Source organism: Panthera pardus, unplaced genomic scaffold (assembly GCF_024362965.1).
Source record: "Panthera pardus isolate Hobbes unplaced genomic scaffold, ASM2436296v1 HiC_scaffold_6, whole genome shotgun sequence".
Lineage (NCBI taxonomy): Eukaryota > Metazoa > Chordata > Mammalia > Carnivora > Felidae > Panthera > Panthera pardus.
In genome coordinates this window covers 59,913,886-59,933,073 of record NW_026526991.1, presented here as the reverse complement: position 1 = coordinate 59,933,073, position 19,188 = coordinate 59,913,886, and the positions used below count along the sequence as shown (strand labels likewise).

The following is a 19,188-nucleotide window of genomic DNA, read 5'->3' as shown; positions in this document are numbered from 1 at the left end:
CACTGACAGTTCTATCCAGGGCATTAGCATAAGAATAATACATACATTCAAAACTACTGGAAAAGAAGAAACAAATAAATCTTTCTTTGCAAAGAACATTATTTTCCTCCTACAGCCTTACTGTATTTACACTAAATGTTTCTTAACCCTGACATACTACCCTCCGAGATATCTACATGGGATAGGCCAGACACCCACATGTCCCCTCAATAAGGCCCACCCCAATGACACTATTTAAAATTTAGTGGCTCCCCACTTCCAAGGTTTTTAAATTTTCTCTTCCTTTACAAAACATTGATTAATTTACAAGAGACCATATAATGTACTAATCAATCATGTCCATATGATGTCAGTCCAGGCTTTCAGAGAAAGTCTTTAATAATTTTTTTAAATTTATTTTATAGAGAGAAAGCAAGAAGCAGGGAGGGACAGAGGGAGAGAATCCCAAGCAGGCTCTGTGCTCTGCATATAGCCCAAAGTGGGGCTTGATCCCTTGGCCCTGAGACCATGACCCTAGCCAAAATCAAGTCTCAACTGACTGAGCCACCCAGGCTCAGAACTCTATGAGAGGTCCTTCTAAGAAAGTCTTAAATTATTTGGATCCCTTAACCACTTGATTTAATAAATTTTATTTTATGATTTTGAACGTGTTACAGTAAAACATTATTTGTAACTGTAGGAGAGTGAAACCTGGTAGCTGAACAATGTTTCATTGGCCTTAAAACATAGTCACTCATCAACCTCACAAGACATGAAGGTAATTGACACATTATTAAAAACCTGATGTCCTAGTATCTTTTGGATACGTAGCAGGTATAATCAGCCTTAATTAAAAGTAAATTATGAGGAGGTCCAGAGAAAAGCTAGACAGCTATTAGGAACCAAGAATAAAACAATAATGTAAGAACGTAAGAGACTGAAAGAATGATCAAGTAAGAAAGACAGGCAATTCATCATCTAGGAGTCTCGGAAAAGATGTGGAGAAGAAACCTGTCTAATAGGATATTTCAAATGAAGTGCAGTGCTTTGTGAGATAGAAACTCACTTCCTTTTCCTGTAAGAAAATCAATGAAGACTGCATTGTTCACAAACACACAAGTGATTAACTAACTTCTTTCTACTTCAGAGTCTTTACCTGAATAATAGCACTGACCTCAGAGGGTTTTGTGTTGTCTGCTGGTTTGAAAAAGTTGAGATAATTTAAGTGTATGGTCAGTGCCTGGTAACCAATAAAAGCTCAGAACAAAACAGAATCACTATTTGGAAACAAAAATAAAGGCAAAGGAATAGAATTTTCATAAGTAGAAAATCAGTTTCACTATCTCTATTGAAATATATTGAATGAATATTTTCAATTACTGTTTTAATATGTATCAATTATAAATTCAACACATTTCAGGGTGCCTGAGTGGCTCAGTTGGTTAAGCGACCAACTCTTGGTTTTGGCTCAGGCCATGATCTCATGGTTCATGAGCTCGAACCCTGTGTTAGGCTCTGTGCTGACAGAGCAGAGCCTGATTGGGATTCTCTCTCTCTCCCTCTCTCTCTCTCTCTGCCCCTCCCCTGCTCACTATCTCTCTCTCAAAATAAATAAATATTTTAAAAAATAAATAAATTCAACACATCTCGGCATCTATCTATTGTTCTGTGTGTTAGCTAGTTATTTGTTCATCCTTTCTCACTTCTTTCTTTAGTCCAACTTTCAAATACTCTCATCTTTCAATCCTGCAATTTATCTGCATTTCTGGCATTAATGCATGCATGTTTTATGCCCACATTTTTAACTTAAGAAAATAAAGATAAGTCATCAGATGTAAAATTATATTACATATGTGTACATATATGTGTACATTACATATATGATATTCAAATATCGTATTCTTCTAGTAATAAAAACAGCATCTCTCATTGAAGAAAATGTGAAAATAGACAAGTTAAAAATATTCGATGCCAGATTCCCAGATATTTATTTTACTGGTTCAAAAATATTCTCACAACAAAAAGATGTCATATGCACAAATATAAACAAGGATTTAGTGGAAGTAAATAACATAATGAAAGAAAGTAGTCAAAAGGTAATAAAAGCCACATTAGCGGGAGCTATGGGAAGGGTTTCCCTAAATTCAAAGGCCCAATACAGGGATAAACCTTCTCATGTCTTTAACTGGTTGTCCATTTCAGAAGGCAATCAACTCACACTAGAAATCAACAGCAGTGTTTTCTACCATTTCATTCTGCTAAAGAATTCTTCTCGGGGTTGCCAGAATTCAAAGGATATATGGGCACGAATTCTACTGAGGAAAAGTCCAAAGTTTCTGGAAGAAAAATGTGACTTCCTTATATAATCAGAAGGGTGAAATTCCAAGTCAAGCTTCCACACATTCATTATAATGTTGTTTGTACATTTGCCTATAAGTTTGCTTTTTATATTTTTTAATCAATATTTATAAAAATGATTCACCCCTATCTTTAATGATTCTTCTCTTGGCACTCAGTTTACTTAATCAATTCCCCTGGGCCAACAAAAAGGCACATAAAATCAGTCCAGTTCCATTTGTATGGCATGCCTACAGAAGAACATTCCTTATTTTCTGTTCTTCAAAACAGCATTTGCAGCAAAATATAGCAGTCCCTGAACCTAAGGAAAATACTACTTAGGTTTTTATAGATGCATAATCATAGAATTACAAACTATTGATTTTAAATGTTTACACGAATAGAAAGAAAAATGATTTAATCAATCATTTTTTGTACTATATGAAAAGAGGCAAATGGAAGAGTACTTTACTAGTCAACCCAGGTGTAAGTGAATTAGTACATGGAGCTTGATAAGAGATGAAAAGCCAGAATGAGTTGTATTATGTTTTCAGAAATTCATAGCATCAGTAATGAAGGATATTGTGAGTCACATATAACTAATCTAGCAACAAAGAGAATTATGATCCTTAAAACCATGACAAAGCTAAATCAGTATACTTGTTTGTTTTAAAAATCAATATGCTTGTTTTGAGAGCACAATAGAAACTAAATCTTTTGCTAATTCAGTTTAGCAGCTCTGAAATTATATAAATGTTTAAGCAAATCAGATGATAAAATCTGAGATTAAATCATCAAGAAGACCAAGAAGTAAGTCAATTTTTTATTCTTCAATATATATACCTTCATTTTATTCAAATGTCTTTAAAAATATTATTTGTATATGTTTGTGGATTCACAAATCTTTCAATATTACAAATTAAATAATTGTTTACTACCAAGAGACTATTAATAAAATGCTAAAGAAGGAACACACAAATCAATCCTGGATTGTTCTTTCTTTCTTTCTAACTTGAAATCATGGTCTGATATAAAAATACAATTTTTTTTATTCCCTATTGGATCTTTCATACTTTCCCTTTTAAGAGTTACCATTTCTTAGAATAAAAAACTGTTTTCCTAGTTTAATATTTCTAATTGCTTATCTTTTGTGTTAAATTCAAGTGTAAATATACGTATTACATTTAATTTTAAAGGTAGATCTATATTATAATCATTTTTGTTACATACATTATATTGGGTGTTGGGTGGGGGATGGGCATTAAGGAGAACACTTGCTGGATGAGCAGTGGATGTTATATGTAAATAATGAATAATTAAATTCTACTCCTGAAATCATTATTACACTATATGTTAAGTAACTGGAATTTCATTAAAAATTTAAAAATTAAAAAAAAAAAATTCCCAATTGGAAAGGTTATCTGTTTCCCAGTAAATGCTACATTGATCACCTACTTGTTCATTTTCCATGACAATACTGTAAAAAAACAAAAAAAAAAGAATTCTACATTGTATGAATTAAACTATTTCTAGGCTATAATTATTTTAGTAATAGAAGAACTGCCTTCTTGTCCTTCTGGACTTTTATCAGAAAAGGATTTAAAAAGCTAAGAAAAGGGTAGCATCAACAAACCTTTAAGAAAGTAATTAACAAGAGAATGCGAACAAAACATTCCCATGGATAAACTTGTGAGATGATTACTATGGTGACAAGTTGTTTAACCTTGTGAGAGTTCCCTCAACTATGTGGGCTTCAAAATAGAAAATGTGGAGATAGCCTAAAGCACCCCTGTAAGATTTCAAACTCTATATTTAGATTATCCATAATCCACACTAGTTTTATAGTACTGAGGAAAAGATCAATTAGAATATTTTCATGGTTTTATAAAAAAGAATAATTAGAAGCTTAATCTTAAAGAAACATTAGAAGAAATAGCTTCTGCTTAAATGCTAGCAAAAGACATTTTTTTTTAATCCATGGCCTGTGATTGTGTATACTCAACAATAAGAGATCAATCTTTAACTTCAGATCATGTTATTACTTGAATGTAAGGTCCAATAGAAATTGGATAGAGTTGCTGAAGGGGAACATGTGTTTTTGGCTTTCATAGATTATTCACCATCATGGATATTTTAAGATTTTATATTCTATCCTCAATCTTCTTTTAACTCTTTTATTTTCTATAGGAGAACATACATCCTCTGTTTGAAAGTGGGGAAAAATGATCAGCGATGAAAAACCACACAGTACCCAAAGAATTCATTCTTCTAGGGCTATCTGATGACCCAGAGCTCCAGACTGTGATTTTTCTCTTTTTAATTATCACATATCTATTAAGTGTCACTGGAAATTTGACCATCATCACTCTCACCTTGGTGGATTCCCATCTACAGACCCCTATGTATTTCTTCCTCAGGAACTTCTCTGTATTAGAAATATCCTTTACAACTGTCTGTATTCCTAGATTTCTGGGCACAATTATCACCGGAGACAAATCTATTTCATACAATAATTGTACAGCTCAGTTGTTTTTCTTCATCTTCATGGGTATAACTGAGTTTTATCTTCTAACTGCCATGTCCTATGATCGCTATGTAGCCATCTGTAAACCCCTACATTATACAACCATCATGAACAAGAGAGTCTGCATTTTACTTGTCTTTTGTGCTTGGCTGGCAGGATTCTTAAATATCTTCCCACCAGTTATTCTTTTTCTCCAGTTAGATTACTGTGGCTCCAATGTCATCGATCACTTTGCTTGTGACTATTTTCCCCTCTTGCAGTTATCTTGCTCAGACACATGGCTCCTAGAAGTCATTGGCTTTTACTCTGCAATAGTCATACTGCTTTTCACTTTGGCATTAATAATTCTATCCTACATGTTCATCATTAGAACAATTCTGAAACTGCCTTCCTCCAGTCAGAGAAAAAAGGCATTTTCTACGTGTTCCTCTCACATGATTGTCATTTCCATCTCTTATGGAAGCTGCATATTCATGTATGCCAACCCTTCCGCAAAACAGAAGGCATCATTGACCAAAGGAGTAGCTATTCTCAGTACCTCTGTGGCTCCTATGATGAATCCATTTGTATATACCCTGAGGAACCAGCAAGTAAAGCAAGCCTTTAAGGATACTGTTCAAAAGGTTATGTTTTTCTCCAGTAATTGAAGGCATTAGTAGCATTACAAGAATGAAGTGCTTGGAAATGCTTTCTATTATTCACACTTTCTCAAAACTCGAGTTATGTGTTTTCCCCTTTTTTTCCATCCCCCTATTAAAATTTCCCAATCATGGAACTCAATAAATTTGATAATGTGAATATTGTCTCAGAATTTTCTGTGCATTCAAAAGTTTTATTCAAATGTATTTGGATGAAGTAATAAAATTGGGTTGATGATTATGATTTTGAATGGGAGTGGTTTGATTTTGAAGAGACATGGGCTTTAGGTTGATGGTAAGTGTGTAAGAGTACATGCAGATTTCTGAACTTTTCATTCTTACTAATAGAAATGAATGTCATTATAAAATTTTGATTCTATTTGTCATTTCCATGAAATCAATTCAACACAATCATCAGGGGATTGGGAATAAAATATTTATTTAAAGGTTTTAAAAGATTAGAAACTCATACATATTAAAAATCTTTAACTATTAATAATAATTAAGATGCTAATGAGGAAGGGGAGAAGAAAGAGAGACAGGGGTAAAAGATAACATAAAATTTTCCAGCAATTCCTACACTCCAGATCTATTGTTTTCTTTGTATTGAAACATCTAATCCTGACAACAACTTTATGAGGTACTTTTAATTACTATTCTTTTCGGGGATGCCTGGGTGGCTCAGCCAGTTAAGCATCCAACTTTGTCTCAGGTCATGATCTTGCAGTTCATAAGTTCTCCAGTAATTGAAGGCATTAATAGCATTAGAAAATGAAGCCCGGTGTCGGGCTCTGTGCTGACAGCTTGGAGTCTACAGCCTGCTTCAGATTCTGTGTCTCCCTCTCTGTCTGCCCCACCCCCGCTCAACCTCTGTCTCTCTCTGTCTCTCTCTCTGTCTCTCTCTCTCTCTCTCTCTCTCTAAAAATAAACATTAGAAACAATTTTAATTACTATTCTTTTTTAGTCAGAGGTATTTTTCTTTAGGTAGATCACATACCTCCAGAAATTAAAAAATACTTTCCTCATGTAAATATTATATATTTTAAACTATGTTAAACATTTAATCTACCTCTCTAAGACTTTAACAATCCCCTCAATTGGGTATGTTTTTCTCCTCCTTTTAAAGAATGAAACATAGAAATTCATGGTAAATAAATAATATATACGGCCAATACACATTAGAGCCAGGATTCAGATCAAAGCTTTGCCCCCCCAATTAAGCTATTGTACCAATTCCTGGGGGAAGAGAGATAGATTACAATATAAACATTACAAGAAAACTTAGAATTTAAGAATAGGATGCTATTTCTTTCACAAAAGTACTTACTTTCACAAGAGTACCAAATAAGTCCACCAAAATGCCACACTTGGCTGATGGGGATTTCTCTCCAAAATAACATCTCTCAGAAATTAACAATTCAGAAGACAACCACCTCTTTGGAATTAAAGTTAGATCCCTACACCTAAAACCAGAAAATTGCTTTAAACAAAGAAACTCAGACTCCAAACTTTTCCATTGGTAATCTCAGATATAACATATAACTGTATGATAATGAATGTAGTATCTCATTGGCAAGGCTCTTGTCATTTTTGTTTGAGCACTGAGTTGTCCCCATCAACAACCACAGACATAATCATAAATTATGTGATTGACGACTTATTATCTCACTCATAGATATTATTTAGTCATTCTCCATCATTCTGAATTGAGTCAGAGTAAACCTTTGTATTCTTAAATATCAGAACTTTTCAGTGTTCATCATGCCTCACATCTCTCTCTGAGGGTAGATCTCCAGTGCTAAAATTCTCATGTTCACATTGCCTTTTTATCGCCATCTATAAAATTGGATGTATATTGCAATAATTTACAGTCATATAGAATCACATGAGCCTCCCTGTACAGTATGCTTATCAATATGGTTAGAAGTTTTCACAATATACTAGAATTTCATTTTTCTTGACTATATTAACAGACTATGAGCATTTTTCTAGCAAAAGGAATACTTGTTCATTATTGCCTACCGAAAGGCTTATTGTAGTGTAGTCATTTACTCAAATATTTGTTATAATTTAACAAATCAACAAATGGATGAAAGTGTCAAAATGCCTACTTCCTATCTAAACTATTGATATCTCCTGCCTTGAAATTCTCATTCTTCTGCTCTGATATCTTATTTGAATAAGCTTCTCTGTCTGGGTTTTCTAGGACTCCTTGTTTTCCAGACCCATAGAAATTGCTATAACCCTTAAAATAATATCATCACCTATTAAATGCCTTCCTCAACAGACAGGACCTATCTTTTCTTTATAGGACTACCTCCTAGGAGCTCCACTGTGGACATATTTAGGGCAAAATCCTATCTTTTATTCATTAAGATACAAGATGGAACCCTATGACTCCCATGGGTATCACATTTTTAACTTGAGATGTTTTCATATAGACAACAGTTGTAATATAACAATGGTACTCAACAACATCATTTACTTAGTATGTATCAGTGGCTTCTTGAGGCAGATTTTTTTTTTAATTTTTTTTAACGTTTTATTTATTTTTGAGACAGGGAGAGACAGAGCATGAACAGGGGAGGGTCAGAGAGAGGGAGACACAGAATCTGAAACAGGCTCCAGGCTCTGTGCTGTCAGCACAGAGCCCGACGCGGGGCTGGAACCCACGAACTGCGAGATCATGACCTGGGTCGAAGTCGGCCGCTTAACCCAGTGAGCCACCCAGGCGTCCCACATTTTTAAGGTCATCGTAGCAGTTCATCTACTCTATCATTCATTCTATATAGTCCCCAGAAATACAATTCCACTTGTGCGACCTTGGAAATATTAGCTAAACTCTCAATGAGTCAGTTTCCTAATATAAAAATTAGGGAGAATAATAGGAATTTCATCATGTGGTAGCTGTAAATATTTACTTAGACAAGGTTTACAAAAGAATTACAAACATGCCTGTTACCTTCCAAGTGTCTAATTATTAAAACTGTTACTGTTATCTTCAATAATGTCAATTTAATTAAATGTCCTATAGCACATGCAATTTTCTCAAAAGTAATTTGGCTTTATGCATCACAACAGTGTCTGCAGGATAAGTGCCTTCTACAGTGCATTGTGTGGTACTCCCTCATCTGTAAGTTAGGGATTACAATAATGTTTACTTGATTTATTGCTGTAATAATTGAGACTTCTCTTTTGAATATCCCCACTGTGAAACGTTTTAATGAACTTACATGTTTTGATTTTCCACATTCTGTCAAACATATCTATGTCTATGCAAGGACTGCAAAAATTACATTTTCAATTGTCCTCGAAGCTAGGATTTTAAATGTAATTTTAGTTCTGCCAATCAGGAATATTCATAAAAGATACAAATTTTAAATTTGTTGTAGTTAAGCATCTACACTGCTGATAGAGATCATAGCAGAGTCAAATGACCCAACTTTGTAGCAATAGTTCTAGATTACAGAGGAGCAGACCCTGTGAAGACTCAATATTGTGAAACAGTTTTGAGGTTTCCAGGCTAAAATCTGCCTACAGGTCTCTTCAATAATTCCTTAAGCCATATATTACTCTATTTTAAACAGATTCATTTTCAACGAGTTACAATAAATTCTGCAGGCTGCAACTAACTGCACTGGATTTATAGAGAGCATATCCAGGTAACATACTCTCAAAGCAGTAAGAATCTGAAATCAATTTATTAATCTGGTTTGGTCTGAAATCAGCAATGATTCTATCAAACAATGAAACACTGGTAGTCCACACTGACACATTAGCAAGAGCTCACCTAAAATGCCTACTAAAAGCAAAGATGAATAAGATTGGTAGGAGGATTGATGCAGGAGCTGGCTGCTTCCAAATTCATCAGACAGCTTAAAGAGAGGAAATGCAATGTTAATGTTTCAAGTGTCTCATAACTGAAGAGATGACATAACTAATATTAAATCCTACAGGTTCCCTTAATTATCAAGTTGATTTAATTCACAGCCTCTCCACATGTCTTATGTGTATGCTAGGGCATTGATTGGGAAAAATCAATCAGTTGGGAGCTGATCTCTGGAATGAAGGCATCTCTGCGGATTCAGATAACTCTCCATTCCTGAATGTGAAAGTACCTCCAAGACTCCCTTGTCAACAGAAGGAACCATCTTCCTCAACCTCATGAAGGTGACCATGCATCACTTAGAACCTCTATGATTACCTCACGTGAAGGAGTTAGCTTCAAATTTTTTCTATGTGTACATTCACCACTCCTAGACCATTTTCTGGCCTATAATATGTATCAGAATCTAGTATTACCCAGGAGATGGTAAGCAGGTATAAACTCAGAAGGAAAAGCCATATTACATATTGAAAATTTTTACCTGTTTTGGACAGCTTATTTTAAGATAAACTTGGGAACTTATGTTTGGATGGATTTTCATGGCACATATCCAAGAAAGAAGAGACATAAGATTGCATTGTGCTGAATTTTGAAATGAGTGCATCCATCAGAAATTCTGGGTTTGCTACGCCACCTTAGATAGATAGGAAAGTTCCACTAGATTCTCATGTGACTACTGAATTCATGGTTCAAAGTTAACCTATAACAAAAAACTGAAATGCCATAAATTCCTTAATATGAAGTTTACAATCAATAGATTGATGATACAGATAGTTTGGAAAGCATTCATCATGCTCAAGCTACTCATTAGCCTCTAAACTCTATTCCCTAAGACACCAAGAGTTGAAACAAATACAATGACCTTTTCCTTTTTTAAAAACAAGGAAAAGAGGAAGAGGGGTTAATGATTAAAGTGGAAGATGTTGTTATTAAAGCATCCCTTAAACATCGCCAGTAATGTCTCCTTTCAGTCTTCAAATGATGAGATCAAGTTATTACACAATATTGAAGCATGTGTAGAGTGGCAATAAAAATGACCATCCACCAAAGTTTGCTTTGTTTTAGGAGATTCAACATAGAAGTCTAGGACAGAATTAAAATGGCCAGCCCACTGAGGTGATTCTTACTCATTAACAGCAGCAGCAGCAACCACAATAATCAGAATGTCTTATTATGGAAGCCTGACTTGAATCATCATGAGGAATCACAAACTTTCATCCAAGGCAGATTCAAATCAGTTTCCAGAAAAACACCATCCTCTGTGAAGCAGAAAGTATTCTGTTACAGTTTAAGAGTGACTCTACATTCCAGTTGGTTAACATATAGTCTAATAGTAGCATCAGGAGAATTTAGTGATTCATCACATGTTAACTAACTGGAATTTAAAAACTTGAAACTACAAAAAAAAAGAATATATGCATCTTTAGAAACAGAAATTAGACAGTGATCACCTATGGCTGACTGGACTGAGAAGAATGGAGATGACTGATAATGGGTATGTAGTTTCTTTGTAGGTATACAAATTCTCTAAAATTGATTGTGGTAATCGTTTTACAACTCTCTGAACATACTAACAAATACTTCAAATGAGTGAATTGTAGGGGCACCTGGGTTCCTCAGTCGGTTGAGCATCCGACTTCGGCTCAGGTCATGATCTCGCGCCTCTTGACTTTGAGCCCCACATCCGGCCTGGAGCCTGCTTCGAATTCTGTGTCTCCCTCTCTCTCTCTCTGCTCCTCCCCCTCTCATGCTCTATCTCTCTTTCTCTCTCCTTCAAAAATACATTAAAAAAACATTAAAAAAAATTTTAAATGAGTGAATTGTATGATACATGATTTATTTTTAAAACTTAAGTACATCACAAGTAAAACAAACAAACAAAAAGAATGATCCTACAGGTTTATGACATGCATACGGTGAATTTCATGATTAATTTAAATTAATTTAAGATGGCTAGTTACTAGAGGAAGAAAAATTGAGCCTGCTTCACAGATAGTTCTACCTCATATAATATAATTGCTACAGATAATCTGCTGAGTCAATGAATCCCATTTAGGAATGGCCCTAAACCACAGTTAGGATACAATGTTTTTCCAGTGGGAAAAATTCAAGGGGTATATCTTGTCCTTGTTTCTAAGAAGTTTGCAGCTGGTTAGATGTAAGATGTTACACTGTTTCATGAACATTAGTCAATGATGTGTTGGATAGCAAGGGGCTTAGAAATATCAGAGTATCAATAACAAAGAGAATTAGGAAAGTCGTACTTGAATGAGCCTCTCATAGTGGAGCCAAAATATGGTTTGTGGCCCATGTGACTTTCCAACAAATACTCATCTGAAAAGAGATTTATAGTGATCAAGAGGATAAGATGCCCCATTTTATGAAAGCTATGCAGTTTTCCTTAACCATTTACTTCAATATTTGATTAGTAGGCTCATGGATCAGAATATTTGGGGGAGGCTGGGTGGCTCAGTCTGTTAAGCATCTGACTTCAGCTCAGATCATGATCTCGTGGTTGGTAGGTTCAAGCCACGTGTCGGGCTCTGCCCAGAGCCTGCCTTGGATTCTGTGTCTCCCTCTCTCTCTGCCCCTCCCCAACTCGGGCTTGCTCTCTGTTGCTCTCTCTCTCTCTGTGTGTCTCTCAAAAATAAACAAACATTAAAAAAATGTTTTTATTGTATTTTTACTATATTTATTTTTGACAGAGAGAGCAAGCAGGGGAGGGGCAAAAACAGAAGACGACACAGAATCTGAAGCAAGCTCCAGACTCTGAGCTGTCAGCACAGAGCCCAACACAGGGCTCAAACTCATGAACTGCGGGATCGTGACCTGAACAGAAGTTGGACACTTAACCCACCCAGGCGCCTCACATTAAAAAAATTATTTAAGATTATTTAGGTGTTTGTGTCCCAAGTGACTTATTAACAAATACTCATCTGAAATGAGGATAACATGACCCATTTTGTGAAAGCTATTCAGTTTTCTTAAACCATTTACTTCAATATTTGATTAGTAGGCTCATGGAAAATATGGCTATGGGGCAATGATTACATTATGTATAAGTTACCTGGATGTCAAACCGGTTAGTACTTGGGACCAAGGTTGAGCTTTTGATATTGCTCAAAAGCTAGAGGGAATAATCAACTACCATACAGAAAACTAGTAAGTTTAGACTCCTTTCTTCATGGAGGGGACTACAATGTGCCCCTCAGAAGAGATATTTATTCTAAATATATATTTGTTTTTGCTTTGCACAGGATTCCTTCCAGCAATACAATCTGTAGGTACCTATTTGTTTTCTCGAGTCATGATGACCTAAAAAAAAATTTATTCTGAAAATGGAACTCATTTGACAGTAAAAGAAGTGAGACATGTCTTACTATGTACTATGTCATCCAGAAATAACAAACATAAAAGTAGCTATGATGATAAATTTGGGGAAATATAAGAAATATGAGTACTAATTTAACAATTGGGGCTTGTAGGAAATGTCTACATGCCAAATATCCCCAGGGATCTTATTAGAATCACTGTTTAACTGGTATATTAGAATGGAACATACATGAGAGACAGATCAAGTATACCTTTATGCAAGAATATTTTGTTTCCTCAAAAATGAGGTTTAGGTCATCATGCCAATAACCAAATAAGGTGCTGACTGACAGAAAAAAAAAAAATATATATATATATATATATGAATATGTAATAAAAGGATATGTATCCAGAATATATAAAAAAGAAGTCTCAAGATGCAATAATAAAACAAAGTTTAAACAATGGATAAATATCTAAATATAAGTGTTATCAAAGATAATATACAAATGTCAAGTTAGCACAAAGATACTCAACATTATTGGTCATTAGAAAAATAAAAATTAAACCCTAATGGGGTACTGCCATGTATCTGTTACAATGAGTATTTTAGTCATTTAGCAAACTGTCTTTTTTTCAAAGACAGTATCAAATGCTTGAGGCAAAACTACAGAACTTTCCAAACTGTGGATGGATTACAAAGTGGTGCAGTCCCTTTAGAAAGCAGTATAAGTTGCTGATAACATCCAACATCCAATTAACAAAAAGCCCAGCAATCCCACTTCTAGTTATTTTACTCAAGCGTTTTGAAGTAATTTCACACAAAGCATCATTATTCATAGTCACCATAAATTGGAGACCACCCACATGTTCTTCAGTATGTAAATACATACACTAACTGTGATGTAGCCATCTAAGAGAACACTCCTTGGACTAGAAAGGAACCACACACTGATTGAGCAATAAACATGGATGAAACATAACTTCAGTTTATGTGAAATAATCCTGATCCAGAGACTACTTATTAGATAGTTCTATTTGTATGACATTCTGGAATGGCAAATCCGTGAGGACAGAAAGCAAATCCATTGTTGTCAGGGTTGAGAGAGACAAAGGGTTGACTACAAAGGTGCATCATGAGGGGATTCGTGAGATAATGCACCAATCCCATGTGGTTCTATGGGGTGGACACATAACCCTATGCAATTTTAAACACCCATAGAACCTAAAACAGCCCTAAGTGTGTGCGTTTCCTAAATGCAAATTACAAATAATCATCTAGGATGTTGGTGGGGCTCAAGAGGAGCACACACTGTGATATGAATCTCACAATCTTACAAAGAATAAACTCTAGACTAGAGGACTGAGTTGGAAGGATCAGGAACTTATGTTCATTTTATATAAATTACTCATTACTCACAGAGTCCTTATTTACACATTTTCTTACTCTCTAGCATGTATTTATAAACCCTAAATCAATTCAAGGGACACTTTTTTGAGCTAACCAGGACATGGGCAGAGCAACAAAGGTTTTGAGTTACCCGTCACACCTGTTCCCAGCTAAGTTTAAACAAGGTGATGCTCTGCCTTCTTGTTTCAGTTCTTGTACCTTAGGCAGAGTCCTTTTCATGGCCAATATGATGCCATACTTTTCACATCTTTCTGTTTTAATGATGGTTAGTTCACCGCTTCTAATGGCCCCAAAGCACAGTACTATACCACTCAGTGTTGAGAACAAGAAGGGTGTGATGTGACTTACAGAGAAAATACCTATTGGGTGAGTTTGGGCCGGGCATGAGTTCTACGGTGTTTGGCTTGATGTTAATGAATCAACAACATACTACACTCAGAAAAAGAAAGAGGAAATTTATTTCTCTGTATGTGAGGCCTCTCCTAAAAGTGCTAAAGTAAAAGCTTTACTGTGTTATGAAGCCATAAAGAAGATGCAAAGCAGATAAATTTGTAGATTCATAACATGAAAACAGATTTTTTTTTTAAGTGATAATGACAGGGGTGCCTAGGTGGCTCAGTCAGTTGAGCATCTGACTCTTGATTTCAGCTCAGGTCACGGATCTCGCAATTCTTGGGACTGAGCTTCATGTCTGGCTCTGTGCTAACAGCATGGAGCCTGCCTGGATTCTCTCTGCCACCTTCTCTTTCAAAAGAAATAAATAAACTTTTAAAAAGTCATAATGACAGCATTATTGCCAACTGGAACAAGCCAAAGATATTTATGGTCCTGTTACCCATGGTTAGGAAATGGGAAAATTCTCAAAGAGTGACAAAGTGTGAAAAAATATTAAACTTACAGGTGAGGCAAGTTATGCAGATCAAGAGGCTGTGAAAGTATTTATTAAATATATCCAAGATGTTATTGAGGGGTTGGATTATGTAAAAGAGCAAGGTTTTAGTGCTGATGAGACTGGTCTGTTTTATAAGGACGTTGGAAAACTAAGCCATATAGCACAAACTACATATATAATAACAAATAGTTTTTGTTGGTGGAGATATTGTGACAGAGGCTTGAAGGAATTTAACTTCCTATTTCCCCTAGGAACAAAAATTCAATATTGCTAATTCACTGTTGTGGCAAATTTATGGACCATAAGCACCTGGAATAATGAGAATCCACACTCTCTACAAATATACTTGTGTATACACAGATATATGGATATAAACCTGTGTAGATGTGCATACATAGATTAGTTCATACAAAGGTCTCCCATAACTGCCTACTGACAGACACTAGGAAAACCTCAAAAATTTTTTTTTACAGATGGAATCAGGTTGAATGGACCCAGGAGCCAATTGAAAGGGTAGCCAATAGCCAAAACTGGAAACTATGAAAAACAAAAGAAAGAATGTAGTATTGAATTACAACCTAAAGAATAAAAATCATATTCATTACTGCATACGGAAATAAATAAATGTATAATTAAATGGAAGTGGAAAGGGTTAATTTTTTTCTTACAGAAGAAGGACAATTAGTAAACAGAAAAAAATAAAAAAACGTACAAAACCACTGTCTTAAAATTGTTAGATGAGGCAGTTAATTAGGTTCTAACAGGATGCCTGGAGACCAGCAAAGAGGAAGACATGGACAACTCTGAAGAAGTCAGAGGCCCGTCTTGGCAGCACTCCAATACAAAATCACAAGGAACCAGATCAAACCAGACAGGCCCAAGATGGTTGACATACCTGGCCAAAGTTTACACTATTCCTTCATTGTACCACATTGCCATACTAAAATCTTCTACCTAACGGTGCCATGAACAAATGAGGAAGAAAAAGCACGTACAACCAACATTCCTGAAGAGACCACCCTGCCTCCAAGAAATCCTTGCCTCAAGTAATGAATATCCCAACTCCTTGTTAACAACTGTCAATAAAAGATAGAGACCCAAACCCAGGGATGTAGCTCTCCTTTGACCTCTCCTGCTTTCACATCTCAAGAGTGTACTATTTTAAACTTTTTTTAATCTTTATTTATTTTTGAGAGAGAGAGACAGCATGTGAGCAGGGGAAGAGCAGAGAGAGGGGAGATACAGAATCCGAAGCAGGCTCCAGGCTCTGCGCTGTCAGCACAGAGCCCGATGCGGGGCTCGAACCCATGAACCGTGAGATCATGACCTGAGCCGAAGTTGGACGCTTAACCAACTGAGCCACCTAGGTGCCCCGTCAAGAGTGTACTCTCACTTTAATAAACTTTCCTGCTTGTACTGCTAATGAGCTATGTTGTGTCTGTCCTTGAATTTTCTTTTTTTTTTTTTTTTTAATGTTTATTCATTTTTGAGAGAGAGCGCGCACGTGCTCACACACGCGAGCGTGAGTGGGGGAGTGAGGGAGGGGCAGAGACAGAGAGGGAGACACAGAATCCGAGGCAGGCTCTAGGTTCTGAGCTATCAGCACCAAACCCGGTGGGGGGCTCGAACCCACAGACTGTGAGATCATGACCTGAGCTGAAGTTGGCCACTTAACCAACTGAGCCACGCAGGCGCCCCTGTCCTTGAATTCTTTCTCATGATGAGACCAAGAGCTTCTGGTGGCATCTTTTGGATGGACTGGGTAAAGGCCTTAGGACCCAAGGTCTCCTCATTTCTCGCCAGGAACAAAATCACAATAATAGTTCTGAAGCAAGATCACTGTCAAATGTGAAAATTAGGGAAATATTTTATAAGACATTTGATCTGATTGAGGAAAAGCCCTTAAGATGTGCTACAAAGCATGGCTTTGTTTATGACAGAAGATAAAATGAACTAGGAGAGCCACACAAGCAGAAAGGAGTGTATTAATCATATGCCATATATAAATTTTGCTTGTTTTTTTTCAGTTTTCATTTGTTCCTTTATAATTTTACATATATTTATTATTTTCCATTTGTATTTCTTTTGTAAAATGAAGGCAAACACTAGATATTCTCTTTTTTTCTTTTTTCTTTTTTTTTTTTTCTCTGCATACTGGATAACCAACTGATGAATAGTAACGTTCAATCACTGGGGGGAAATATGGTCTCAGGTGTGAATTTCAAAGTCAACTAAAGCTAAAATACAAACATGCGGGTCCTATCATGAGTAAAGTGATATGACATACCAAAAGTGTAACAGCCTTCAATCTTTAATGGATTTATTTTTAAAGAATAAAAGATTAAGTTACTCGTTTATTTGGTTATTCTTAATTAACAGATTTATTACGTATATTCCATCAATCTTTATGCACGTTGCAATCTGTTAATATTGAAAAAGATCATTGTAGAGAGCAAATGGAGTCACTCATGTCAAGCAGTGACCCATGTCAAGCAATGACAAAGCATCCAAGGACACTGTAGCTGATACCAGACATCACTGACACCAGCACCGACTGACAACACCCAGAAACGAAAACCAGCAGAACCAGAAGAGGCCTACAAAACCCCAAGACTGATTAAAGTCCTTTAAAAGGGCAAGACTTTTGCAGGGAACTGTCAGACTCTCCAGACGCTGACCCTTTTATGTCTGACCACATTGAAAATGCAACCGCCGTCAGAGTTTCTGCCAACTGAAATCTGAACATAATAGATATGCTCCACTGCTTGAATTGTGCCTAGAGCTGACCTGGCCCAGACCAAGGCCTCATCTCAACTGCATGTTCATGGACTGACTTTGCATTTTGGTTCCTCTATTTATTACCCCTTGTTGTATATCTTGTTTTATGACTTTGTATTGTGCTTTGCTTTGTGTGACTTGTATGAAGCCAAGTTAAATGTGTACTGAAATGTCAGTGAGTTTGGAATCTGAAACCTGCTTTAACCTTGCTTTATGATTGAATAAAGCTGGTATTATGGAAAACACAATCATGAACACACCTTTATAGTGTGCTGGCATCATTGACATGAAAACAGATTCTGCGAAAAGTTTTGAAAGCACATAAATTGTTATGCTAACTGGAGATATGGTATTGTTTAAAAGTGTCTTTCTTCTGGGAAAAAAGTGTATTTCTTTTGGAAACTGTACTTTGCATAGTGCCCTTCAGAAATCCATGCACACCTGGAACCTATACTTAGGGCGTTATTTGAAAACAGGGTCTTTGCAGAGATAACTGACAGAGAGCAGACTATACCACCCCAAAATATGTCTCTCTTGTGTAGGATTATTTTGAGCTTTTTTTTTTTTTTTTAAGAAATAGCAAAAGTAAAGCTCTGAAAACTGAGAAGTCAATTTTTCTAAGACATGTACATTTATAAGGGAAATCTCTATTTATAAGGGTGTCTCTGTACCTTTCTGTACCAGAAAGTGGAGGATGATCAAATCTCTGGAAATTCTTATCAAATGAGAAGGTGGCCATTCAAATCTACATAACAACCATACCCTCTATTATCCTGCTTTGCCTGGTCCCTCTCCACTCCAGAACATCATCTTCTGTCTTTAACTGAAGAAGTTAGTTAAAGTGGTGTCATTGGGCCATTCTAAAGAGTCATTTAGTTTTCCTGAATCTCTCCCATGTGTACAGGCGGTATACATGTTATTAAATTTCTGTTTGTTTTTCTTTTGTTAACCTTTTATTACAACGTGGTCTCAGCCAAGAATCTAGAAGAGTAGAGGGAAAAGTATCTTTCCACCCCTACATAATCAAGTTAAGATGAGGTCATATACATTAAAGCAATTTTCCATGGATCTTAATGCAATAACAGTTTCCCAATAGTGTATAATTGAAATAATATTTTGGCCTATATGTAAACATCATATAAATATTATTGTGACAATGTTTGTAATCAAACGAGCATATTTATGGCACATCCTTCAAGTTCTTGACTTTTATCATTAATAGATTAATATACTTTGAGCTTAAAATAGCTGGTCTCTTTGAACAGTGTCTTCCTACAGTGTGTGCACTCTGTACTACTTAGTCACATACCTTAAAAAACTTCATGTTTCCCAAAGAAACAGTAAAAATATTGTAAAATTTTTCTTCAGAATCTCTAGCAATAAGATTATTAAATAAGCCTAATTTCCATTTAATTTTAACTATTTATACGA

The 19,188-nt window shown here is 35.7% G+C and overlaps 1 protein-coding gene across 1 annotated transcript; it reads left to right on the top strand.

The window, feature by feature from the left end:
- The first annotated feature begins 4,508 nt into the window (after window positions 1–4,508).
- Window positions 4,509–5,487, top strand: LOC109270577 (olfactory receptor 6C3-like). The gene has a single exon (XM_019455257.2). The coding sequence runs from the start codon at window positions 4,549–4,551 to the stop codon at window positions 5,485–5,487; it is 939 nt and encodes a 312-aa protein (XP_019310802.2). The 5' UTR covers window positions 4,509–4,548.
- Window positions 5,488–19,188: the final 13,701 nt, after the last annotated feature.